This window comes from Xenopus laevis, chromosome 1L, assembly GCF_017654675.1.
Source record: "Xenopus laevis strain J_2021 chromosome 1L, Xenopus_laevis_v10.1, whole genome shotgun sequence".
Lineage (NCBI taxonomy): Eukaryota > Metazoa > Chordata > Amphibia > Anura > Pipidae > Xenopus > Xenopus laevis.
Window position 1 is genome coordinate 232,951,150 of NC_054371.1, and position 19,561 is coordinate 232,970,710.

A 19,561-nucleotide genomic window follows, 5' to 3' on the forward strand; every position below is an offset into this window, starting at 1 on the left:
CACGTTCCCATCAGTCCCTGCCCCAGTGAGCTTACAATCTAAGGTCCCTATCACATTCCCATCAGTCCCTGTCCCAGTGAGCTTACAATCTAAGGTCCCTATCACATTCCCATCAGTCCCTGTCCCAGTGAGCTTACAATCTAAGGTCCCTATCACATTCCCATCAGTCCCTGCCCCAGTGAGCTTACAATCTAAGGTCCCTATCACATTCCCATCAGTCCGTGCCCCAGTGAGCTTACAATCTAAGGTCCCTATCACATTCCCATCAGTCCCTGTCCCAGTGAGCTTACAATCTAAGGTCCCTATCACATTCCTATCAGTCCCTGTCCCAGTGAGCTTACAATCTAAGGTCCCTATCACATTCCCATCAGTCCGTGCCCCAGTGAGCTTACAATCTAAGGTCCCTATCACATTCCCATCAGTCCCTGTCCCAGTGAGCTTACAATCTAAGGTCCCTATCACATTCCTATCAGTCCCTGCCCCAGTGAGCTTACAATCTAAGGTCCTTATCACATTCCCATCAGTCCCTGTCCCAGTGAGCTTACAATCTAAGGTCCCTATCACATTCCCATCAGTCCCTGCCCCACTGAGCTTACAATCTAAGGTCCCTATCACATTCCCATCAGTCCCTGTCCCAGTGAGCTTACAATCTAAGGTCCCTATCACATTCCTATCAGTCCCTGCCCCAGTGAGTTTACAATCTAAGGTCCTTATCACATTCCCATCAGTCCCTGTCCCAGTGAGTTTACAATCTAAGGTACCTATCACATTCCCATCAGTCCCTGTCCCAGTGAGCTTACAATCTAAGGTCCCTATCACATTCCCATCAGTCCCTGCCCCAGTGAGCTTACAATCTAAGGTCCCTATCACATTCCCATCAGTCCCTGTCCCAGTGAGCTTACAATCTAAGGTCCCTATCACATTCCCATCAGTCCCTGCCCCAGTGAGCTTACAATCTAAGGTCCCTATCACATTCCCATCAGTCCCTGCCCCACTGAGCTTACAATCTAAGGTAATATTAGTGAGTATGGAGAGAGAAAAGCCACAGATGAAGGGACAGAACATGAGGAGGAGTCAGACTGCAGCACGTGACACTTCCCAGCAGGCACCGCTCTCTATTATAAGTTGTGCCAGTGGCCCAGCCCCTGTGTCTGAGTGAAATACAGTGTAAGGAGGAGCCACAACAGCGAGGAGGAGAAATAAAACGACCCCTCTCTCTCCTGCACCACAAATTAACTACAACTCCCAGCAGGCCATGGGCTTGGGACCCTTTTCGCAGTGCCTTGTGGGAAATGTAGTTCGTGTATCCCTGCGCTGTAGGTAGAACTACCTATTGTCACACTCCGCTCTGAGACACAGCGAGACTTGGAGCACATGGGCCGGAAGTGGAGTGACGCTATTTCCGGTTGGCGGCAGGTTAGTGCTAGCTGCTCTGAGAGAATTCTGGAGATTCATACGGGCTCGTGTCTCGGACCCTGTCTGACTGTCCTGTGCTAGAGCCGTATGAACCAGAGCGGAACCATTAGAACTGGGCCCCAGCTTATTGCTGCTCATTCTGTATCAGTGAGTGTGTGAGAGGCAGGAAGTGACTGACTGCTCCACTACCCACAATGCTCCGCGTTACCCTCATGCCTGGTCAGACTCTACTCCTTATTCCTCTTCCTGTTCTACCCACAATCCCCTGTGTTATTCCTCTCCCCACAATCCCCTGTGTCCCCCCCTGCAGGTCAGTTAGTGCTGGTGTTGTATGAGTTGTTGTTAGTCCTGTGACCCAATATCATCTCCCCCTTACAGACCTGCAGTGACACAGTTGTCCCCTCGCTGGAGACCGTAAGGGAGGAGAGAGACAGTAAAGGTGGCCATAGACACACAGATCATATCGTACGAATCGAGGATTTGTACGATTTTCGGATCGTGTGTGGCGTGTGCCGACATCTTTCGCCCGGCGGAGATCGGTCGTTTGGTCAATCGGTCAGGTTTGATTTTGACCCGACCGATATCAGATTACGGCCGAACAATCAGATTACCCCTGATATAGCCATGCCTGTTAATGGCATATCGGGGAAAGATCCGCTCGTTTGGCAACATCGCCAAACGAGCGGATCTTTGCATCTATGGCCACCTTGAGGAGAGAGACCGCGAGGGAGGGGAGAGACCGTGAGGGAGGAGAGACCGTAAGGGATGAGCCCACCTGCAGGTAAGTGAGAGCTTTATGGACTAATGATATTACATTGGGGGTAACTCCCCCTGACTCTCTCTTTCCTGAATTACAGAGAGAATGAAAAGGTCAAAGAAAGTAACGGATAGAGCGACGGTGGGGAACAAGCAAATCCCCCTGAGTGAGAGAATCCTCAGCGTCACACTGGAGATTGTCTATTTGCTGACAGGACAGGTGAGTTCTACTGCGAGGAACACAGGGGACACTGTGAGTGGAGCAGAGACAGAGACGTGATACTGTGAGTGGAGCAGAGACAATAGCTGTATGATAGTGACAGTGGTACAGTGTGTAGGTGAGTGACAGTGGTACAGTGTGTAGGGGAGTGACAGTGGTACAGTGTGTAGGTGACGTGGACAGTGGTACAGCCGTGTAGGTGACGTGACAGTGGTACAAGTGTGTGAGGGGAGTGACAGTGGGTACAGTCGTGTGAGGTGAGTGACAGTGGTACAGTATGTTTAGGTGAAGTGACAGGGTCGTACAGTGTGTAGGGGAAGTGACAGTGGTACAGTGTGTAGGGAAGTGACAGTGCGTACATGTGTGAGGGGAGTGACAGTGCGTACAGTGTGTAGGGAGTGACAGTTGGGACATGTGTGTAGGCTGAATGACAGTGGTACAGTGTGTAGGGAGTGACAGTGTTATGTATGTGTGTAGGTGAGTGACAGTGGTACAGTGTGTAGGGGAGTGACAGTGGTATAGTGTGTAGGGGAGTGACAGTGGTATAGTGTGTAGGTGAGTGACAGTGGTACAGTGTGTAGGGGAGTGACAGTGGTATAGTGTGTAGGGGAGTGACAGTGGTATAGTGTGTAGGTGAGTGACAGTGGTACAGTGTGTAGGTGAGTGACAGTGGTACAGTGTGTAGGGGAGTGACAGTGGTACAGTGTGTAGGGGAGTGACAGTGGTACAGTGTGTAGGGGAGTGACAGTGGTACAGTGTGTAGGTTGAAGTGACAGTGTACAGTGTGTAGGGGGAGTGACCAGTGTACAGTGTGTAGGGGAGTGACAGTGGTACAGTGATGTTAGGTGAGTGACAGTGGTACAGTGTGTAGTGTGAGTGACAGTGGGTGTGTAGGTGAGTGACAGTGGGTACAGTGTGTAGGGGAGTGACAGTGGTATAGTGTGTAGGGGAGTGACAGTGGTATAGTGTGTAGGTGAGTGACAGTGGTACAGTGTGTAGGGGAGTGACAGTGGTATAGTGTGTAGGGGAGTGACAGTGGTAAGTGTGTAGGTGAGTGACAGTGGTACAGTGTGTAGGGGAGTGACAGTGGTATAGTGTGTAGGGGAGTGACAGTGGTACAGTGTGTAGTGTAGTAGTGACAGTGGTACAGTGTGTAGGGAGTGACAGTGGTATAGTGTGTAGGTGAGTGACAGTGTGTGAGTGACAGTGGTACAGTGTGTAGGGGAGTGACAGTGGTATAGTGTGTAGGTGAGTGACAGTGGTACAGTGTGTAGGGGAGTGACAGTGGTATAGTGTGTAGGGGAGTGACAGTGGTATAGTGTGTAGGTGAGTGACAGTGGTACAGTGTGTAGGGGAGTGACAGTGGTATAGTGTGTAGGGGAGTGACATAGTGTGTAGGTGAGTGACAGTGGTACAGTGTGTAGGTGAGTGACAGTGGTACAGTGTGTAGGGGAGTGACAGTGGTACAGTGTGTAGGGGAGTGACAGTGGTACAGTGTGTAGGGGAGTGACAGTGGTACAGTGTGTAGGTGAGTGACAGTGGTACAGTGTGTAGGGGAGTGACAGTGGTACAGTGTGTAGGGGAGTGACAGTGGTACAGTGTGTAGGTGAGTGACAGTGGTACAGTGTGTAGGTGAGTGACAGTGGTACAGTGTGTAGGTGAGTGACAGTGGTTACAGGTGTAGGGGAGTGACAGTGGTATAGTGTGTTAGGGGAGTGACAGGTGAGTGACAGTGGTACAGTGTGTAGGGGAGTGACAGTGGTATAGTGTGTAGGGAGTGACAGTGTATAGTGTGTAGGTGAGTGACAGTGGTACAGTGTGTGTTAGGGGAGTGACAGTGGTATAGTGTGTGAGTGACAGTGGTATAGTGTGTAGGGGAGTGACAGTGGTTACCAGTGTGTGTAGGGGAGTGACAGTGTATAGTGTGTAGTGGTGACCAGTGTGTGACAGTGGTATAGTGTGTACAGTGGTAGTGTGTAGGTGTCAGTGACAGTGGTACAGTGTGTAGTGACAGTGGTGTGTGACAGTGCAGTGTACAGTGTGTAGGGGAGTGACAGTGGTTAACCAGTGTGTAGGGGAGTGACAGTGGTACATGTGGTGTAGGGGAGTGAACAGTGGTACAGTGTGTAGGGGAGTGACAGTGGTACAGTGTGTAGGGGAGTGACAGTGGTACAGTGTGTAGGGGTAGTGACAGTGGTTACAGTGTGTTAGGGGAGTGACAGTGGTACAGTGTGTAGGGGAGTGACAGTGGTACAGTTGTGTAGGGGGAGTGACAGTGGTACAGTTGTAGCGGGAGTGACAGGTGGTACAGTGTGTAGGGGTAGTGGTACAGTGGTACACGTGTGTAGGGAGGAGTGACAGTGGTACAGTGTGTAGCGGGAGTGACAGTGGTACAGTGTGTAGGGGAGTGACAGTGGTACAGTGTGTAGGGGAGTGACAGTGGTACAGTGTGTAGGGGAGTGACAGTGGTACAGTGTGTAGGGGAGTGACAGTGGTACAGTGTGTAGGGGAGTGACAGTGGTACAGTGTGTAGGGGAGTGACAGTGGTACAGTGTGTAGGGGAGCGACAGTGGTACAGTGTGTAGGGGAGCGACAGTGGTACAGTGTGTAGGGGAGCGACAGTGGTACAGTGTGTAGGGGCGCGACAGCGGTACAGTGTGTAGGGGCGCGACAGCGGTACAGTGTGTAGGGGCGCGACAGCGGTACAGTGTGTAGGGGCGCGACAGCGGTACAGTGTGACAAATGTGTGTAGGGGCGCGACAGCGGTACAGTGTGACAAATGTGTGTAGGGGCGCGACAGCGGTACAGTGTGACAAATGTGTGTAGGGGCGCGACAGCGGTACAGTGTGACAAATGTGTGTAGGGGCGCGACAGCGGTACAGTGTGACAAATGTGTGTAGGGGCGCGACAGCGGTACAGTGTGACAAATGTGTGTAGGGGCGCGACAGCGGTACAGTGTGACAAATGTGTGTAGGGGCGCGACAGCGGTACAGTGTGACAAATGTGTGTAGGGGCGCGACAGCGGTACAGTGTGACAAATGTGTGTAGGGGCGCGACAGCGGAACAGTGTGTAGGGGCGCGACAGCGGAACAGTGTGTAGGGGCGCGACAGCGGTACAGTGTGTAGGTGAATAATAGTGGCTATGTGTTGTGTAACCTGTAGGACTATGTTGTGAGTAAGGGTCCCAGTGCCGGGGTCGTACAGAGCTGCAGTGACTGTTTGTTGGACGGATTCTGCCAGCGCCACATTCCAACCGTGTCCCATTCCTCCCGCTCCGTCTTACACAAGGAAAATGCCCGAAAGCTCCTGGAACTCATCTCCAACATCTTTCACATGCTGACTGAGGAGGTAAGTGTGTCCCTAGTAGTTTGGTACCATTGTGTGGTCATGCTTCTCTCTCTCCGGGTTGTGACTGTCATCTTGTGTGTGTCAGGTTGCCATAAGGCACGAGGAATCGGGCAACTACTTTTCCTCAGAGGAGTGGGACTATTTAAGGGGAAACCACATGTTTTACACAGACGTAATTAAGGAGAATCCCCAGCAGCTCCACTCACCAGGTGAGTAATGTGTGACTCCAATGAACTGGTGCCAGGACTAGTGATATGAGGTGACTAGAGACTATATAACGTGGCTTGTACATCAGCAACAGCCCCAGCTCTACATACTGAGGAATCCTCCCATCACTCAGTAACAGATATTCCTCTCCCAGTAACAGGTATTCCTCTATCAGTAACAGACATTCCTCTCCCAGTAACAGATATTCCTCTCCCAGTAACAGATATTGCTCTCCCAGTAACAGATATTCCTCTCCCAGTAACAGATATTCCTCTCCCAGTAACAGATATTCCTCTCCCAGTAACAGATATTCCTCTCCCAGTAACAGATATTCCTCTCCCAGTAACAGGTATTCCTCTATCAGTAACAGACATTCCTCTCCCAGTAACAGATATTCCTCTCCCAGTAACAGATATTGCTCTCCCAGTAACAGATATTCCTCTCCCAGTAACAGATATTCCTCTCCCAGTAACAGATATTCCTCTCCCAGTAACAGATATTCCTCTCCCAGTAACAGATATTCCTCTCCCAGTAACAGATATTCCTCTCCCAGTAACAGGTATTCCTCTATCAGTAACAGACATTCCTCTCCCAGTAACAGATATTGCTCTCCCAGTAACAGATATTGCTCTCCCAGTAACAGATATTCCTCTCCCAGTAACAGATATTCCTCTCCCAGTAACAGATATTCCTCTCCCAGTAACAGATATTCCTCTCCAGTAACAGATATTCCTCTCCCAGTAACAGATATTCCTCTCCCAGTAACAGATATTCCTCTCCCAGTAACAGATATTCCTCTCCCAGTAACAGGTATTCCTCTCCCAGTAACAGATATTCCTCTCCCAGTAACAGATATTCCTCTCCCAGTAACAGATATTCCTCTCCCAGTAACAGATATTCCTCTCCCAGTAACAGATATTCCTCTCCCAGTAACAGATATTCCTCTCCCAGTAACAGATATTCCTCTCCCAGTAACAGATATTCCTCTCCCAGTAACAGATATTCCTCTCCCAGTAACAGATATTCCTCTCCCAGTAACAGATATTCCTCTCCCAGTAACAGGTATTCCTCTATCAGTAACAGACATTCCTCTCCCAGTAACAGATATTCCTCTCCCAGTAACAGATATTGCTCTCCCAGTAACAGATATTCCTCTCCCAGTAACAGATATTCCTCTCCCAGTAACAGATATTCCTCTCCCAGTAACAGGTATTCCTCTATCAGTAACAGACATTCCTCTCCCAGTAACAGATATTCCTCTCCCAGTAACAGATAATTGCTCTCCCAGTAACAGATATTCCTCTCCCAGTAACAGATATTCCTCTCCCAAGTAACAGATATTCCTCTCCCAGTAACAGATATTCCTCTCCCAGTAACAGATATTCCTCTCCCAGTAACAGATATTCCTCTCCCAGTAACAGATATTCCTCTCCCAGTAACAGATATTCCTCTCCCAGTAACAGATATTCCTCTCCCAGTAACAGATATTCCTCTCCCAGTAACATATTCCTCTCCCAGTAACAGGTATTCCTCTCCCAGTAACAGATATTCCTCTCCCAGTAACAGATATTCCTCTCCCAGTAACAGATATTCCAGATATTCCTCTCCCAGTAACAGATATTCCTCTCCCAGTAACAGATATTCCTCTCCCAGTAACAGATATTGCTCTCCCAGTAACAGATATTCCTCTCCCAGTAACAGATATTCCTCTCCCAGTAACAGATATTCCTCTCCCAGTAACATATTCCTCTCCCAGTAACAGGTATTCCTCTCCCAGTAACAGATATTCCTCTCCCAGTAACAGATATTCCTCTCCCAGTAACAGATATTCCTCTCCCAGTAACAGATATTCCTCTCCCAGTAACAGATATTCCTCTCCCAGTAACAGATATTCCTCTCCCAGTAACAGATATTCCTCTCCCAGTAACAGATATTCCTCTCCCAGTAACAGGTATTCCTCTCCCAGTAACAGATATTACTCTCCATCTTGACTTGATTTGTGGACTTGGTTTGTTTGGCTTTTATGCCTTTTCCATTTATCTAAACGCTCCACTTACCCCCTGAATATTCCACAGTACTTGCATAGATACCCCTCATCCCCAGATGTAAAAAGATGGCTTCCTTCTGTAATGCTTTGGTCATGTGACCCAGGAGTTGCTGATTGGCTCAGTACCCAGGGGCCCGAGGAGGGAAGCTAGAGATCCCTATGGCACAGTAATGTCACTGTCTCACGATACTGAAGATAAAGTGCAGTAAATAGAAGGTTATATTGGGGGATGTCTAAGCACTGGCTGTGTAGCAAGTAGTAATTACTGTGCCCTCCATGCACTGCCACTGCCAATGTTGTGTTACTAAGTGCATGTTTGTAGTCAATGACTTGACATGGTTGTATCTCTGTCAGATGATGATAATGAAGACTGTAGCCATATTGGCGCTAATGTGGGATCAGATTTGTGCCGTACAAATAAAGCGGGTGCAAAGCAGACTGGCGCTGGGATGGAAGAGGCACATCTCATGGAGTGTGAGCAGAGATACAGCACTTTATCCCATTGCATCAAGCAGGAGCCCGACATAGAGGAAGAGGCTCTGGCAATGAACATGGAAACACAAATGTTACCCGCTGCTGTCAAACAAGAACCCGACTCTTCCACTAGTGATGCGAGAAGCAGCCCCTCTGCACATTATATATCCGACGGTGTTAAAGACGAGTCCAGTTCCTGGGAAGAAGGAGAAGAACATTCCAACTGCAGAATTTATCCTCTTACAGAACACATTCACGAGTCAAACACGTCTCCTAATATCAGATGCAGGCTTAATAGCCGATTATCTGATAATTACGAGTCGGATAAATCTAATATCAGATGCAGGCTTAATAGTCGATTAACTGATAATTACGAGTCAGATAAATCTAATATCAGATGCAGGCTAAATAGCCGATTATCTGATAATTACGAGTCTGAGGAAGAGAAGGAAGGGTCGGGTTCTTGGGGAGAAGGTCAGTCCGATTACAGTAGTAACACCATAATAGATACTGATACCGCTGCTCCCAGCATAGGCTCCAACCTCATGAACACTTTCTCTGAAGCAGAAATAAATGAATTTGGCGACACCTTCCCTTATGCAACGGCCATCACTTCTCACCTGAATGCCCTGCAGGCGGCTCGTGGCTGTGCCATTTGCTTCAAGCATTTCAATAGTAACAGAGATCTCGCCCGGCACATGAGAACTCACACGGGGGAGAAACCCTTCATCTGCTCCGACTGCGGCAAATGCTTTAACGACAGCTCCATTCTCATACGGCACATGAAAATCCACACGGGAGAGAAACCCTTCTGTTGTCCTCAGTGTGGGAGAAAGTTTCGCCGTCGCGCCCACCTCATTGTACACGAGAGAACTCACACCGGGGAGAAACCATTCACTTGCCCTGAGTGTGGCAAAAGCTTTGCCCGTCGCTCTCACCTTATGGATCATCGTATCATTCACAATGGAGAGAAAAAATACTCCTGCCCCGAGTGTGGCAAATGCTTTGGACTTCAGGGCTACCTCAATAAACACTTCAAAATCCACACAATTAAAGTTTCTGTTCCCTGATGGCAAATGTTCTGTAGGTTTGGACTTTTCACACAGATAATGTTACAGTAGAAATGCGAGTAATTATGGGGGATAACCAGTAAGTGGTGCTGATATTGGGTCAGTTTCTGCCCATATTTTTTTACTGTTATTAGAGAAAACAAGTGCACAAATATATGTACATTTTAGTATTCGTGTTGCTCGCTGGATCCCCATGTCATTGAGTCATATGATGTATTTTCAGTACAGATACAATTCAAATCTATATATTTCCCCGTGTCTGGGGCTTGTTTCATGCAATCTGCTGGGGTAGGCGCCACCTACCAATAGTAAAAGAATCATTTTTTAAATATCTTTTTTTTTTTTAATTTGGTGCAACATTTGGCAATTCTGGTGAGTGCCCCTTCTTCTTTGGATTAAGTATTATGTAGGAGTAATAACGTTGCCTTGTGAAAGTCTTCCTCACTCCTGTACATACTCACATTCCAAGTCAATTCCAACTAACCGCTCTGGTTCACTCATGGGCCTGTCAGAGGTGCTTCCAGATTGCCCCAGGGTCATGAAATCTACACGTCTACTGACTGGTAATGAAGGATTGGTGCCTAAATGTGTGACGTCATAGAACCTCCTCTTCATTTTATTGTGTCTAGAATTTCTCTCTGTTCATTGCAATATATCATGAAAAGGGGACACTTAACTTCTCCTTAAAGGACATGCAAAGCCTACATTTTCCTACCATGTATATACGTTGGGCATATCTTTCCCACCCAATCCTCATCATTTGTACTGCATATACCCCCTCTATTTGCCAGCGCCATCACATTTTCCTAAAACAAATAGCTTTCACCCGGCTCCATTACTAACATTATCAGTAACATTGAGACATGTATGCTGTAAAGTTCATGTAATGCAGAATGCAAATGTCATGGCCGGCACCCAATACCAGAACAGGTGCCAAGTACCCAGGTCTCGGCTCGGCTTCACCAGTAGTGTGACCACCGTTGGGCTTTGGGACGAGCCCTCAGCTTACTTGGGTGCCACCTGGACTTAACGAGGGGTACAAGGCGAGATGTTCTGGCTAGCAGAGGGGCATGGCAGGTAGCAGAGGGGCACGGCAGGTAGCAGAGTCTTTTGGGCCGAAGGTCACGGTACAAATGGAGCAGGCAAGAGAATCGTCAGACAGGCTGGGTCGAGGCAGGCAGATATCAAGAATTGTCAGGCAGGCAAGGGTCAAACCGGGTTGTCAATCAAAAGGGTTAATCAAAAGAGGTAGTCGGTAATCAGGCAAGGGTCAGGATCGAGAAGTCAGAATAGTCAAAAGCCATGCAAGGGTCACAACAGGAATCACAAACAGGTTCAGACAGAAATAGCTTAAGCTCAGAAGCACCAGGAACAAATCCTATCAGGGGCAATTTACAAGCAGCAACCCTGGGCTTTAAATACTATTTGAATTTATGATGTCAGCGCGCCTGCGCCTTTAAATCCCCAGGAGGCGCACCGCGCGCCCTAGAGAGAAGCCGGCGCCAGCGAAGACACGCTGGCGCGGCCGGTGGCGTGGTGGATGACCCAGCTGCACAGGTACCCTGACAGCAGGTTACACGAGCACAAAATAACTTCAAACGAGAGCACTCACCCACTCGACTCCATGGCCTAAACCAACTCCCAGTGCAATGATGAATGATACCCCACGCTTGCCGCGTTTCATGGCGTCTCGCCCCTTCCACAGAAGCTTCACAGGCACAACATAATTCATAAAAGGTTCTGCTGGGGTTTTGCAGTGTATTGGTTAAGCTCAGGAGAGGTGGTTAGAAGGAAAAAATAGGAACAGCTAGAGTTTCTATGGGAACCAGCAATGCTGTCTCTTTATTGGCTGTTAGACTGGAGGGTGTGTTTAGCAATCTGAGTTTAGAAGAACTGAGCATGTTAATAAGTCAACAGCCAAAGGAAATTTCTGAGGTAGGGGGTTAGAGGAGTAGAAGGAATTTTAAGTGATTAGGGGGATGCTGCAGCCTTACTGTTAACCTTTTAACAACCAAAGTGGCAGGTATCTAAAGATTTCAAAGAGGCTGTTCACTGATTACATTTTTGTGGAGGGGGTTTACATTTCATTTAACCCCATCATGAACACGCATCATCATATGCCCAGTGATGTGTCAAATTCTGAAACAGCCACGACTGACTGAAAAGTGAGTCCAAAGGGATAAATGTAGGACACTAGAACAGGAGTGAGGGCTTTTCCAAGGCATTGTGTGTTTGTGTGTAACAACATGTCTGAGGAAGTGTTTTTATACAACAGTGTAACAGACTTGACTTGTTGGTGGCCTCAATATGTTTGTGATTGGTGCAGAGCAGGCAAAATACTCAAGTGGATCCTCCTATTGGCTGAGAATGCTAGACATGCTCCTGAGTCATAACATGACTTACTGATAAATGAGCTCTCTGGCTGCCTATAATTAGTGAGTGCTCATGTTATTGGGTGCTGAGTATAATGATATCTCCATGTGAGAGAGCTGTAGTACCAGCTACTGTATCCTGGGCTCTCGTACAGTCACACAATTGTGTTTATAATACAGAATTATAAACCCAAACAGTAGGAGTTGCCCTTATATCTGGCTGGGGAGCTCCTGCTTCCAACCTGTGTAAACATTAGATTTTGGGGTGCTTTGTCCAAACTCATCATGTTTCCCCTACAAACAATGGAATAGATTGACTCCATTGATTTCCCTTATCAAGAAGGAGATCCCATGGATAATTCTGTAGTGCATTAGCCAGACAGTCCTTTATCTAAATATCCAATGGCTTCATGGGAGAGTGAGAGCCTGGAGTCCATCACTGATCCCCTTACAGGTCAGATACTGGCAAGGGAAGCATCGACACACATCAGCAGCCAGAATAACTGCTCTATAAATTGTAAATCTTTTGGCAATAAAGAGACTTCATGGGAAGAAGTAGAAAGTGCTAAGTGCTCTATTAAACCAAAGCCTTATCAGATACAATGAACATCTAGTCCTGGCTTGGGATCTAAACTACGTAACTGCTCCATTAAATCGGAGTCGGCTTCATGGGACAAAGAGGAAAGTTCCAGTTACAGAATGAATGGCCTGACAGAAGCACCAGCACAATCTCATAACAGGCCATTATCCAGTTATATCTCCAGTGAGATTAAAGAGAAGTCTTCCTCTTTGGAGGAAGGAGAGAGTTTGGGTTACACAAGCAATCCAGCCACGGGGCAGTGCAGAAAGCTGATACGCCTCCTGTCATTGGTTCCACCCTTCATAACCGCCCTTCAACCAGTTATATGTCCAGTGGGATTAAAGAGGAGATGACTTCATGGCAAGAAGCCAGGGCTCAGAATTGACTACTGAACTGATCCAGGTAACAGATGCACCTGCCCCAAACATCAGCCCCACTAACAATTCACCAACTAATTATAAATTCAATGTTATTAAGGGGGTGTTGGCTTCCTGGGAAGAGGGGCTTTTGGATTACAGTTCCAGTACTGGTCCAGTAGAGGTAGTTACATAGTTAAATTGGGTTGAAAAAAGACAAAGTCCATCAAGTCCAACCCCTCCAAATGAAAACCCAGCCCCATACACACACCCCTCCCTACTGTCACATAAATGATATATACCCATATCTATACTAACTATAGAGTTTAGTATCACAATAGCCTTTGTATTATGTCTGTCCAAGAAATCATCCAAGTCCCTCTTATAGTCATTAACTGAATCAGAATCACAACATCACCCGGCAGTGCATTCCCCAACCTCACTGTCCTGACTGTGAAGAAGTTGGCCACCAGAAAAGCCACGCAGGGGGAGAGCCGTACGCTTGCTCCGAAGGTGACGAGTGTTTCGCTAATGATACCGATCTGGAACGGCACCAGGACATTCACACCAGAGACCAGATCTTCTCTTGCTTTGAATGTGGCCAGGACTTTACCCATCACTTAGACTTTGCTGAACATCTCAGGAGCCACACGGGACCATACTTTCGTCTAGGTTGGAACCTACATGTGAATGACCCCCACTCTGCCCTTTTCCTTGTCCAATCCCACTGCCAATAGAGTGAGTTCTGTATTATTATAGTCGCTTGCCAGTACTAATTAATGATACGTGAATATTTACAGTAATGCAGCATAGTGGAATACAGTTGTTTTCTGATGTTTCCTTATGTATTAAACCTGAATTTTACAAAAGCCTGTGGTTAGAGTGTTTGTGCTTGGCAGAGAGCGGCCCAAGGAGCAGTTGCACCGCCTAATGGAAATCATTTTGGTGGTTTAAGTCTTTTCAAGCCTGAAAAAATAGTTGAATTCTGGAAGAATTGCCCACTGAGTTTGGAACAATGCTGCTAGGGCTGAAGTTTGTACTCTGAGGGAAGTCACACTTAACTCTAACTCAAAACCTGACTGAAGAAACTGCACGATCTGTGGAGAACTACAGTCTGTCTGTGACAATTCCTGTAATTCGCACCAAGAAAAAAAGATCCACCAAATGCGATGATACGTTCTATATGTGGAAGGACTTCTTGCTGCTAATAGTGTTTGGATCACATTAGGTTGAAATCTCTTTGAGTTTGGATTCAATAGAAAAGCCGTTAGGCTGAGTTTGTGTACGTCTGGGTAAAAGGATGGACCTTGCATGAGAAGGTCCTGCGAGAGCAGTAGTCGAAAGGGTCGATCCACCAACATTGTCATTATGTCTGCAAACCATGTCCGAGCAGGCCAAGCTGGAGCTATGAGTATTGTACGAATTAGTTCCTGTTTGATCTTGGTAAGTGTCCATTGCAGAATCGGCAATGAGGGGAATGCATAAGCCATCTGGAACGACCAGTGTATAGCTAGCGCATCGACAGCCTCTGCCATTGGGTTCCTGATCCTGGAGAAGAATCTCTGGAGTTGGTTGTTGTGTCTCGATGCCATGACATTGCACTTCTTGTGCCCCCCTGCTTGTTCAGGTAGCCACAGCAGTGCTGTTGTCTGATTGAATGCGAATGTGAATGCATTGAAGAAGATTTGAACAATGTAGAAGAGCATTCAGTATGGCCCGTATTTCAAGTACATTGATGTGTAACTTCTGTTTGTGAAAGGTCCAGCGGCCCTGGCAACTGAAATGCTTCCAAGTTGCTCCCCAACCCAACAAACTTGCGTCTGACGAAATTACTGATGGATCTGGAAGGTGCCAAAGCTTGCCCTTTGAGAGATTGGCACGGTGTGACCACCAATGGAGGCTGTTGTGAACTGCCGTTGACAGACTTATTGACTGTGAGAGATCTTGATGATCCTTGTTCCATAGTCTTAAAAATGTCCTCTGGAGAGGGCGCATGTGGAACTTGGCAAATGGCACTGCATCTATCGTGGATGCCATCAGGCCTAGAAGTTGGAGAATGGTAAACGCTCAAACAGTTCTGCTGAAAAATGCTGGAATTAGAGATTGAATCTTGTTGATTTTTATTCATTCCTAGGAAGGGTAGAACTTGTTTGGGAGTGAGGATGCTCTTCTGAAAATTGATAATCTAGCCATGGATCTTTAGTTGGTGTATACAGAATTGAGTGTCCTGTATGGCTTTGTCGCTCGAGTCGGCTAAAATGAGAATGTTGTTGAGGTACGGAGAATGTGTACCCCGTTTGCTCGAATGCTTGCAATGAGAGCTCCTAGGACTTTACTGAAAATCCGAGGTGCTGATTTCAGACCGAAAGGCATGGCCTGGAACTGATAGTGTTGCTGGCCCAGAAAAAATCTTAGGAACTTTTGGTGGTCTGGGTGAATGGGAATGTGGAGATATGCATCCTTGAGGTCGACCTTTGTCATAAAGGCTGCTAAGGGAATGCATGAGGTGATGGAGCGAATAGATCCCATTTTGAAGCATTGGTATTTGATGTACTTGTTGAGTGGTTGTAAATTTAACACCGGACGGAAAACCCTGTCCTTCTTTGACACCAGAAAAAAGGTTTGAGTAAAAACCTTGAAAATGTTGATGATGTGGAACTGGAGAAATCACACCCTTTTCCTGGAGGTCTTGAATAATTGTTATCATTGGGGAAGCTTTGGAAGGGTCTGTTGGTAGACTCTAGGGAACGAATTTGTTCTTTGGTGGATACTTGTTGAAGTATATTTTGTGACCTACTGTTAAAGTTTGGAGGACCCAAGAATTGGAAATTGAGTTCGACCAAACCTGGGCAAACCTTTGAAGCCTGCCCCCCACTTGGAAAGTGTCTATTATGTGAGAGTCAGGAATCCTGGGTGCCCCACCTTTACGAACAGCTCTTTGCTGAGATTGCCATGGTTTGGATTTCCTCTGAGAGGATTGATGTGAGTTGAAGTTCCACTGGTTAGATCTGCCTCTGGTATTGGATCTGGAGTAAGAGTTCTTTGCGTGGTCTCTTACCCTGAGGAAGAAAGGAGCCATTTCCTCCTGTAACCTCTGAGATTATTTGTTTGAGTTGAGAGCCAAAAAGCTGTACACCTTGGAATTTAAGAGACACCAATCTATTTTTAGAAGCTGCATCTCCAGTCCACTGTCTCAATCATAGTGCTCTGCGAGCTGTAATGGAAGCTGCTGCTGCTGCTCTTGAGACCAGTTTTGTGATCTCTAGTGAAGATTCACTGAGAAAGGACAATGCGAGGTTGAGTTTTTCTAATATGATTGAAGTCTCCGGGTGTGTATTACAGGGAGAGTTTTTTAATTCCTTACACCTGAACCCCACTGTACGAGCCACGCTAAGCGAAGCGGAAGCTGGGCGTAAAATGGCCGCTGAGTGAGTGAAGTCTCACCTAAGGGCTGATTCCATCTTTTTATCCGTGGGATTGCGAAAAGAACCTGCGTCCTTGGTTGGAATTGTAGTGTTACTCGATAACCTCACTATAGCGGAGTCAACTTTGGGAGATTTATCCCAGATCTGTTTAAACTCTTCCATGTTGGTATGTTTCTCCTGAACCTTAAAGGGATACTGTCATGGGAAAACATGTTTCTCAAAACACATCAGTTAATAGTGCTGCTCCAGCAGAATTCTGCACTGAAATCCATTTCTCAAAAGAGCAAACAGATTTTTTATATTCAATTTTGAAATCTGACATGGGGCTAGACATATTCTCAATTTCCCATTTGCCCCAAGTCATGTGACTTGTGCTCTGATAAACTTCAGTCACTCTTTACTGCTGTACTGCAAGTTGGAGTGATATCACCCCTCCCTTTTCCCCCCCAGCAGCCAAACAAAAGAACAATGGGAAGGTAACCAGATAACAGCTCCCTAACACCTGCCTTGGTGAGAGCTCCAGGCTGTGAGTTTTTTCCCAGGCCCATTTTGGGACTGGGGGGAGCAAACTGCTTTTCCCCCACAAATGCATCCAAAAAAAAATGAGGAAAAATACGACGGCCATTGCTGGCCAAGGAGTGAGGACCCACTGGGGGTCTAACAGGAGGACTGATGCTCCCGGTTTGGCAGCAGCAGTTGAAAATGTTCAGGTGCACAAGGAGGTGGTGGCCATGGCTACAAGTGACAGCAAAGAAGGAGAAAGTACCTCTATATGCAGTGTTCCATCTGTTATGGAGTCTCCCAAGCAAGTGAATACCCTGGATGTACAAGCCCAAGTTGCTGCAGAGAGTTGCAGTTCAGAGGCAAGCCAGGAAGCTGCTGCAAGGCATGCTGGGAGCCAGGAAGGAAGTGCTGTTGGCTGTGAGGAAGCCATGGAGAGTGCTGAGGGGACATGCTGTGTGACTATGGAGGTGACTGAGGAGGTGCTGAGAGAGGAGCCCAATCCTACTGCTGCTGCAATGGCCCAGGTAGGAGCAATACACCTGTGTGATCTTGGGGAGAGGAGGCTGCTGGAAATGTGAGCTCAGCTGGGCCAATCACAGCCAAATAATTAGGGACCAGAGAGACATTCAAGTGTTGGAGGAGAAAAGGAACATTTTGGAGGGGAGAGTTAGTAACATGGTGACTGGACTGAGTGATCTTAAAGGGACTGAGAGATCTAAAGCCATAAGGAAATAGTTTTCATGTCTAATGACTTGGAGGATATTGAGAATAACATTACCAGGGTTCTGGCACTTATACAGCCCTGGAAAGAGGTTTGTGATAATCACAAGAGATTCCTGAGGAAATGGAGGAAAATGAACTGAAAAAGTTACTTAAAGACTTTTCCTTTTCTAAAGAGACTGTGATTCCTGACAAGGCTGCAGGGAGTACTAACATGGCTACAGGGAGTACTAACATGGCTGCGGGGAGTACTAACATGGCTGCAGGGAGTACTAACATGGCTGCGGGGAGTACTAACATGGCTGCAGGGAGTACTAACATGGCTACACCACTGACAAATAAAACTGTATGTGATGCTGCAGTAATAGCGAATGTAACTGGTAAAAGCAGTGTCACAGAGGATTCCCTGCAAATAGTGGAAGTGAAGGGGCACAAGGGAGGAGAGGTGTTTGGGAAGAGACTGTTTAGGCAGAATGTCTCTGAGGTGGGTGAGAGTCAGACCAGTAGGAGGAAGAATGAGGTGAAAATTAAGTGGGTAAAGGAGAGGGGTGAGTTCCCGGGGTGCAGGTTTGTAGCCAGAAATCTCATGAAAGAGTCATTGGACTTTACCCCTGCAGATGTGTTTGGGCTGGTAACTGTCACAGACACTGAGTTTGATCTGAGCTTCAAACTGTCTCAGGGGCTGGATGAGTTCTGGCACAAATATTAGGGTAAGAGAGACGCCCCAGAATGGGAGGGGTTTAGTGTGATTCCAGTCTCCCGGCCTGAAACCAAGACTGTGACCATTATGTTTAAGACAGTGTTCCCCCCGGAAGATGTGATGGTCTGGCTAAAGAGTCATTGCACTGTCCTGTCCCCCCTTACCCCACTGTATGATGAGTTGGGTTTCTGGATAGGAGGGTGGAAGGTTCAGGTCAAACTGCACATGAATTTCCATGTTCCCAAACACCTTCTCAATTCCTTCTTTATTGGCTTCTATCCCGGCCAACCCAGGGTGTGTTTCAGTTGCGGCTCAAACAGGCACTTTGCAGCTAAATGCCCAGAGGTGAAGTGCCCACAACTCTTGCCCTGATGCCTGGCACAACATTGTTAGAGATTGCCCTAATTTACAGGAGGAAATTGGCCAGAGAATGGAGATTGTGGAGGAGGGTGCCCCAACATCTGAAGTGTTGGGATCAGTGAGGGAGGTTGTACAGCCGGAATCCAGTGCCCCATGCAGTAAGGTGGTGGGTAGGGCAGCAGAGAAGTTACCCAAAGAGAAGGGTGAGCAGAGAGCCAGTCAGCCAAGAAGAGGGAAGTGGAGAGTTGTGGGAAAGAAAACCTCCATTAAAAAGAAAGACACCTCCCCAAATATAGTGGTAGCAACAGGCAATAGGTTTGTTCTGCCAGAAGGTAAGAGCTGGGGAGATCTGGCTGAGGAAGAGGAGGAGAGGCTGAGGGAGGAGGAAAAGAGAGAGAAGAGGAAGGCTGGGGCCTTGGGAAAAAGGAACAGAAAGAGGAAAGAGGGAAAAGAGAGAGGGGGAATGGGAATACCTAGAGGAAGACATTGAGATTGACCTGGAGGGTGAGGAGAGTACCCCAAAATTCCAAGTGAAAAGGAGGGGTGAGAAAAGTGGTGGTGTCAGGCAGAAACAAAACAGGATTTAATGATAAGGGAACTTACTTTCATTAAATTAATGTTGGTTTAATAATGTGATGTTTTCTGTTTCTGAAATGTTTATATCATTTTCTGTAATGTTTTTACTTTCAATAAAATTCCCTAACACAAGATAACAGCTGCCTGGTAGATCTGAGAACAGCACTCAATAGTAAAATCCAGGTCCCACTGAGACACATTCAGTTACATTGAGTAGGAGAAACAACCGCCTGCCAGAAAGCAGTTCCATCCTAAAGTGCTGGCACAAGTCACATGACTAGGGCATCTGGGAAACTGACAATATGTCTAGCCCCATGTCAGATTTCAAAATTAAATCTAAAAAAAATCAGTTTGCTCTTTTGAGAAATGGATTTCCTACTATAGTGTCGTATATTTGGGAAGCAGAAAGACTGAAGAATCCTACATGGCT

The 19,561-nt window shown here is 47.0% G+C and overlaps 1 protein-coding gene across 4 annotated transcripts; it reads left to right on the forward strand.

The window, feature by feature from the left end:
* Positions 1-1,144: 1,144 nt before the first annotated feature.
* On the forward strand, positions 1,145-9,867 carry LOC108696007 (oocyte zinc finger protein XlCOF7.1). 4 transcript variants are annotated; one of them, XM_041570913.1, is made up of 6 exons: positions 1,423-1,635; positions 2,274-2,392; positions 5,555-5,740; positions 5,826-5,949; positions 8,349-8,814; positions 8,872-9,867. In XM_041570913.1, the coding sequence occupies exons 1-6, from the start codon at positions 1,611-1,613 to the stop codon at positions 9,536-9,538; spliced, it is 1,587 nt and encodes a 528-aa protein (XP_041426847.1). In that variant the 5' UTR covers positions 1,423-1,610; the 3' UTR covers positions 9,539-9,867. The 4 variants fall into 4 exon arrangements, with proteins under 4 accessions (XP_041426842.1, XP_041426847.1, XP_041426834.1 ...); XM_041570908.1 differs by lacking the exon at positions 1,423-1,635 and adding an exon at positions 1,145-1,416 and having other exon boundaries at positions 8,349-9,867; XM_041570900.1 differs by having other exon boundaries at positions 8,349-9,867.
* The last annotated feature ends 9,694 nt before the right edge of the window (positions 9,868-19,561 follow it).

Coding starts and splice junctions, on each gene's coding strand:
- LOC108696007 (XM_041570900.1), top strand. CDS start 1,611: ATGCTCCGCGTTACCCTCATGCCTG. Junction 5,741..5,825: donor TTCACATGCTGACTGAGGAG/GTAAGTGTGTCC, acceptor TGTGTGTGTCAG/GTTGCCATAAGGCACGAGGA. Junction 5,950..8,348: donor CCAGCAGCTCCACTCACCAG/GTGAGTAATGTG, acceptor TATCTCTGTCAG/ATGATGATAATGAAGACTGT.